Source organism: Chaetura pelagica, unplaced genomic scaffold, assembly GCF_000747805.2.
Source record: "Chaetura pelagica isolate M959 unplaced genomic scaffold, ChaPel_1.0 scaffold428, whole genome shotgun sequence".
Classification (NCBI taxonomy): domain Eukaryota; kingdom Metazoa; phylum Chordata; class Aves; order Apodiformes; family Apodidae; genus Chaetura; species Chaetura pelagica.
In genome coordinates, this window is record NW_009954311.1 from 303991 (window position 1) to 310565 (window position 6575).

General features: G+C 56.4%; 1 protein-coding gene across 1 annotated transcript; it reads right to left on the reverse strand.

The window, feature by feature from the left end:
• Positions 1-2928: 2928 nt before the first annotated feature.
• RLBP1 (retinaldehyde binding protein 1) lies at positions 2929-6538 on the reverse strand. Its single transcript, XM_010004043.1, has 7 exons — positions 6521-6538; positions 6125-6253; positions 5772-5973; positions 4594-4772; positions 3777-3935; positions 3280-3390; positions 2929-3169 (listed from the first exon to the last, which is right to left on the reverse strand). The coding sequence occupies exons 1-7, from the start codon at positions 6530-6532 to the stop codon at positions 3011-3013; spliced, it is 951 nt and encodes a 316-aa protein (XP_010002345.1). The 5' UTR covers positions 6533-6538; the 3' UTR covers positions 2929-3010.
• Between the last annotated feature and the right edge of the window lie 37 nt (positions 6539-6575).

The window sequence follows — 6575 nt, forward strand, 5'->3', positions numbered from 1 at the left end:
GCTTGTACTCCTTCCTACACAAGAGGGGTGGCAGTGGTGGGGATGTCCTTTCCACCCTTTGCTTCTTGAAGCTGTTGCACCTTCTGTGCCCATCTTCAGAAGACTTGGCTCTGCTGCCCCTGAACACTGCACTGAATGTCAGGTAAACAAATGAGAAGACCACCCAGGGACTGGGTATGGTATGTAACAGCACATGGGTGGTGTGCCAGCCCCACCACATTGTCATCTCCAGCTGGAGCTCTCCTCTGCCTCAGTTGTGTTCCAAAGAGCAGAACAAAGACAGATCTGCTACAGAAAGCCTCCAGGGAGAAGTCAGTCTGAACAGCTCCTGCTCTATACAGGAGTAGCCAACAATGGCCCTGGTTGTCTTGTCTGGTGTGGCTGAGCATGGGGTGGCTACCAGGCTCCTGAGCATGTGACACAAGCACTGGTGATGCTCAAGCCTTTCTTGGTTGCTTTTTGTCTTATGGCCAAGAGAGGTCCTGGACTCCTCTCTTGTGGAGAAGGGAGATGGCATCAGTTTAAAAAAAAAATAAAATTGAAAGCTTACCCCAAAAATGCTGAAGGTGGTTTTTGCCAGTGGGTTAGAGCAAGTTTTGACAGTCCTGTGTCAGCCCCCAGGTTCTCCCAGGATCAGTAGGTTGCTGGAGGACTTCTCCAGAGCAGGACCTGTGGCTGTGCCAGGACAAGACCTGAATGAGACAGGGCACAGGGCTGAGCTGTGGCCCTTCCCACAGCCTGTGGAAGGACTCTCCTCTGGGCCAACAGCTTTCCTGCAGCCTGCCATCATCTGTTATTTTTCTCTCCACACTTAGAGAGCACATGGATTTCCTAATCTTTCAGCTGCTGGCAGAAGAACCACACAACCTCTGGCCAGGGCACTTTGACATCTAAGAGATTAACCACTTGTTTGAGCCCAAGGCATGGAAAACCCCTGCCACAAGCACTTCTTGACTGATGCTTAAGAGCTCATTGGTGTGTGGATTTTCTTTTTGTTTACAGACCAAGAGAGACAGGTGTGGAGGGTAACTGGGACTGGTGAGCCCCAGAGAGGCTGGGCCAGGACCATCACTGCTTTTCCCCTGCAATGAGAGCTGTTCTGTGGGAAGCAGCTTTGGGCTCCATCTCTAGTTTATTGGTCATTGCAATTTAGCTGTTAGAACTACTCAAAACTCCTTCCTGTCACTCTGGGGGAGGCTGAGGCCAGCATGGACCCTGCTCTCTTTGCTGTTGTCTGTCTGACCATCAAAGCAAGCTCCTGGCTGACAATTTGTCCCAGCAGTGGTGAGCAGCCACAGAGAACCTCCCAAAAGCTGTGGCTGTTCCAGTCCAAATCCCAAAGCCAGCAGGGTGGTGCTCCCGTTTGTGCATATGGGGTGATTTTTTTGGATCATCTTCTGTTTTTACAAGTCAGCTGCAATTGCTCTGTCTCCCAGGCAAGCTGTGCTGTTGTGTTTGCACTGGCCTGGTGGTTGTAGGGTTTTCACATGTGGTTTCCTTGGGACGGCTCCAGATGCTTCCCCATTCCACTGAAAGTACTGCACAGTAAGGAGCCAAGCAGAGCCCTGCTGCCTTTTGCCCTCCCTCTGGGAGTTTTCTCTCCTTCTGGAGGCTCTCACACAAGGCTAGAACTCACCATGCATGGACCAGCCACACTGCTGAGGCTGGAGAAAACAGATTTAACCCCAGTCGCCTCTGCCCAGACAGGCCCCAACCTCCCCGCAGCTTTGGAGCCCACATCCTGTTTGGTTTGAGCCTGAGCCAGTGCCCTGATGAATGTGGCTCTTGTCAGCACCCTCCACCTCGGCTGGCCCCAGGAGGGGGCCTGGTCTCCTACTTGGCTGCTGAAGGGTGCCTGTGTGTAGCTGCAGAGCTGGGAGGGAGGACAGGGCTTGCTGCAGCACCAGCCTGACAGAGGAAGGTAACCTGGGCAGAGACCCACGTCTTGCTGTTCCCCAAGCCCTCCTGCTCACCACGGGAGGAGAAGACAGTCTGGAAACAGGTACACAAGCTGCTCTGGGTAGGAGATGCCTAATTCACAAACCAGAACGTGCCACCTTCCCTGGGACACAGCTACTTCTGCCTCCCTCCTCCCCACTGGGCTTCTGCTGACTCCACCTTAGCAGGGGCTGATTAGCATCAGGCACAGCTCCTGTGCCAGCCCAGAACCCTGCTCTGCCCTCTGGGCTGGCTTTTGGTGAGGCTTTTCTGCCTGAGCACCCTCTCACGGGGCAGTGCTGGAAGAAACAGCTGTGCTGAGGCTTTTGCAAGATTTCAGAGAGTGTATTCTGCTTGTCTTTTACTGCCCTGCAGTTAAAATCCACCTCTTGCTCTTAACAGCAGCTGCAGCCTCTGTTCCTGCTCATTGCCTGCCTGGCTGAGCAGAAATGATGCAAAACCAGCTTTGCCTGGGCCTCTGGGTTCTTATTTGCATCTTTTGGGCTGTTTTCTCTTTCTTGGTTAGAACAGATAACTGAGAACTGGAGGGCCTTGCTCAGGCAGGGGTGGGACTCCTTCTGGGATGCAGAGGGATGGAGACAGCTGGTACTTTGGCCACTGTAGGGAGACAGGGACACTCCTGGCCTCCTTAGAACCAGCAGCACAGCCAGCACCTGTGCCCAAATGGCTGCACCCATGTTCCTTGCCAGATGCCACAAGAGACCCCAGAGCTCTGCTGTTAAACACTTTATTTCTCCCTTGCTGTAGCCCTCCCTTCCCAGAGCAGACACTCTCCTGGTCCTCCCACCACAGCTGCAGGGCACGCTGCAGGAGGGGACTGGTGGCCTGTCTCAGGTGGCTCCCAAGGGAAGAGAATGCTCTGCCTGGGAGGGACAGAGCTGCCGGGCAGCCCGCTGCCAGGTTGGGGAGGGGAGGGACACAGGTGTGGAGCAACACATCCAGAGTGCCTCTTCATGAGCAGGCATCCAACCAAAGCTACGGTGAGGAGGTGGCTGGGGTTAGAGGGCCACCTCTGATCCTACTGTACAGGGGAGGGAGAGTGGAGCCCGGTTTAGAGAGCTGTGTCTTCAGCCTCGATGCGGGGCCCAAAGAGCTTCTCTGCAGTTGCTTTGCCATCGTACTTGGGCAGGTTGCCACCGAAGTCTGATGGCAAGATGTCAGCGTCGATCTCCTTGTAGAAGGATTCCAGCTCATCCCCGTGCACAAAGACCTGGAGGAAAATGGAAGTGACCCTCAGCAGAGGAACAGGATGACTCTTCCCAGCCAGTCTGTTTCACCCAGGGATGTGCCTCTGCCTCCAGGTCCCTTTGCTGTACTCACCCTCTCCAAGAGCTTGCTCTTCAGGAACGGTTTGACCACGTTGTAGGTGGTAGTGAAGTACCAAGGCTGGTGGATGAAGTGGACGGCCTTGAACCGTGCTGGGAAGGAGTCCTAGGATCCCAAATCCAGACAGAGCTGGTTACAGATGGTGCTGCCCATGCAGAGCTGGGCACCCCGGCACTGCCACGGATCCCCTCACCCCATCTCCCCTTTTCTCTTTGATGGCCCCTTTTTTGTTCTGACCCAGTGCTTCTGGTTGGGCTTTTGAGAGGGCAGAGGGATGGGACCAGAAAAATAGGATTCATTTGGCAGGATTAGGCCAATTAGCTGGCAAGGCAAGGAGCATGTGGTGGGGAACAGCCTCTCCATGATGCCTTCTTGTGGTGCTGGTGTGGTGGCAACCTTAGGCCCTGCTACCCTGCCATCTCCCTTCCCTGAGCTCTCTGCTCCCCCAGTGTCCTCTCTGCCACTGCTGGGCACAGACTTTGCCACCTCACCTGCAGCATGTCCACCATCTTCTTGAGCTCAGAGGGTTTGATCCCTGATGCCTGCTGCATGGTGAAGCCCTTGAAGTTCTCAATGATGCAGAACCCGTTGATCTGGGTCTCTTCATTTTCCAGTAGCTTCTCCAAGATAACGCAATAGGCACGAAGGATCTAATGGAGAGGAGAGACAGAGTGATCTGGCCTTAGATCTCACCTCCCATAGATCCCAAGAAGAATGCCATGGAGCACAAGGCAGGGTCTGCTTGACCCCAGCTTGCTTCTCCCAGAGCAGGGAGGGCATTTCAGGGACTGCTCAACAACCACCATGTTCCTCTTTCAAGGCAGGTGCATCTCAGATCTGGAGCAATGATACGTTGCTACCGAATTCAGAGCCAAGCGGAAAAAAAAGCTGGGAGAACTTGTGAGCTACAGGCCTGGGGACCTCTTTGCCAAGAAGCCCTTCCTGTGCCTCAGTTTCCTCCTCTGCCTGGCAAGGTCCCTCCTTTCTAAAGTACCTTGATTTAATGGTGTGGTGCCTTTCTTCACCCCATGTTACCTGATCTGGGAGGTGCACACCCCAAATCTGGTCTGCACCTTGCACCACATTGGGGGAAGGAAGGGGGAAAAATTTGGGATAGACCCTGCTCTCCTAGGCTCCCCAGAAGGACAAATTCAAAGCGCTACAGAATGTCTTCAACCTGGATGGCTGAAGGCTGGGTGTGGACATACACACGTGTGTGTAAGGGATGCTGAACTCAGACCTGCCGGGCAGAACATGCCCAGGATTGGGACCACTCTGCTCTGGGAGTGATGGCTCAGGTGGACTGACCTCATCAAAGGTGATCTCCTCGTAATCCCAGTTCTCGATGTTGAAGAGCATCACCACCCGGCCGTGCTTGTCTCTGCTGGACAGGATGCCAGGGTAGCCAGCCTCGATGGTGCTGCGCACGGCCTCGGGGGTCAGGTTGTTGAAGAGCTCGGGGTACTGCTGGCGGAAGTTCACGTAGCCTGGGAAGAGGCAGGAATTGAGGAGGACAAGGGCTGCTTGCCCAGCCTCGGGGAGGGAGGGCAGCGCTGGGGGAGCCACCAGGGACAGGGCAGGCTGATGAGGGTGAGGTGACCTGTGAACCCAGGGTCCACACAGGTCCAGTCTTCTCCACCACACTCGGTGTTACTCTCCCCTGGCAGGGGGTTCCTGCCTTCTCTCCAACACCTCAACTAGCAGATAAAGTAATTTTTCCCCTTGTTTCCCTTCTCCCTTTCCTCCTCCTTTGGGTGACATCCCCCAGCTCCCCTCCTGTGGCACCCTACGGGCATGAACCAAGGAATCTTCTCCTGGGAAAATGCAGGGGAACAAAACAGCTTGTCTGGGAGCTAGTGTGGATAATTACAGCTCATTATCCCCCAGGCCAACACAAAGAAGAGTGGAGCCAGAGCCAGGCAGGTCCCAGCTGACAGCCACCCCAAGGCTGCCCTCCCACTGCCCCTCCATCCCTGTGGATCACTCTGTGCGGGTGGGGATGTGGGGACAGGGGTGCCACAAGCCCAACCTGCCCCCAGCCCCAGAGGGGCCTGGGGCACCATGCACAGAAGCATCAGGGGGGGTGCAGGACCAGGGGCATCTCAAAGAGGCACATAGGGGGGTGTGTAGGACATGTATGGAGATCTCAAGGGGGTGCAGCCCAAACCAGCTGGGTTTGCTGCACAAACCAGCAATCTGCACCAACAAACTTCCCTCCCACCCACTTTGTCAGGCAAACTTAGCAAGGAATGGGACTGTCCTGGCATTGCAGGATGCTTGGCACCCCCTCATTTATTTATTTTCCCATCTCAACTCTTTCCTTTGCATCCTGAGCCCTCAGTCTTGCCTATTCCTATTTATCCTATTTCCTCATCCCTTTCCCATGCCAGGGTCCTGCTCTGCCAGCACAGCCCAGAGCAGGGAGCTGGGGGGTGGATGTGTACCCCTCTCCTCGCCTAATGTCACAGCCTGGGACCCCTCCCCACCTTTCAGCAGCTCATAGGCCCTCTGGACGTCGAACTTGCGGGCGCGGATGAAGCGGAGGAAGAAGGGGTCGTCCTTCCCCTGCATCTTCTCGGCCACCATCTTGCACACCTCCTCGCTGCCCGCCCGCTCCTGCACCAGCTCCCGCAGGGCCTTCACCGCCAGCTCCCTCTGCTCCTCCGTCTCGTTCAGCTCGTCCTTGGCCTGGGGGGGTGAGCAGGGAGGGAGCCCAGCTCAGCCATACCCCCCAGAACAGCTCATTGAGGCACCAACAAGAGTCCGTCGAGGGTCTCCTCCAGCCCCCGAGGAGGAGCGGGTGCCCCGGGCTGTGCCTGCCCCCCACGGCCGCCCTCACCTTCTGCAGGGTGTGTGGGGGGATCTTCTCACACCTCCCGAAGACGGGGCCGTGGTCCTTGGTGGTGAGGCGCTCCAGCTTGGTGCGCAGCGCCTGCTCCTCCTCCGAGACGATGCGGAAAGTGCCCGTCTAGGGGTGAGGAGGGAGGATGTGGGGTCTCCCCAGCCAGCCCCCCAGCTCCCTGCCCCATGGCGGGTCTCCCGGGATTGGGGGGCTATAGTGAAGGGCAGAGCATCCACACAGGAACCCAGGAAGGGTGCGATGGGATTGGGAAGGGCTGGGTGCCAGCCAGGCTCCCTGAGAGCAGCTGGGGAGCAGTGGGGTGCACTGTCCCTGTGCTGTGGGGATGGGATGCTCAGAGCCCAAGGGAGGGGGCAGTGCAGGGGCAAAACTCACAACTGCAGACATGTTGTCCTCTGTTCTCCGTCAGCCACAGGACACATGGGGGAGG

What these genes read in the sequence shown, in the direction of transcription:
- RLBP1 (XM_010004043.1), bottom strand. An exon ending in CCCCACACACCCTGCAGAAG is followed by an intron (nt 5,974 to 6,124) that starts GTGAGGGCGGCC and finishes TCACCCCCCCAG; the next exon opens with GCCAAGGACGAGCTGAACGA. An exon ending in AGGAGATCACCTTTGATGAG is followed by an intron (nt 3,936 to 4,593) that starts GTCAGTCCACCT and finishes CCTCTCCATTAG; the next exon opens with ATCCTTCGTGCCTATTGCGT.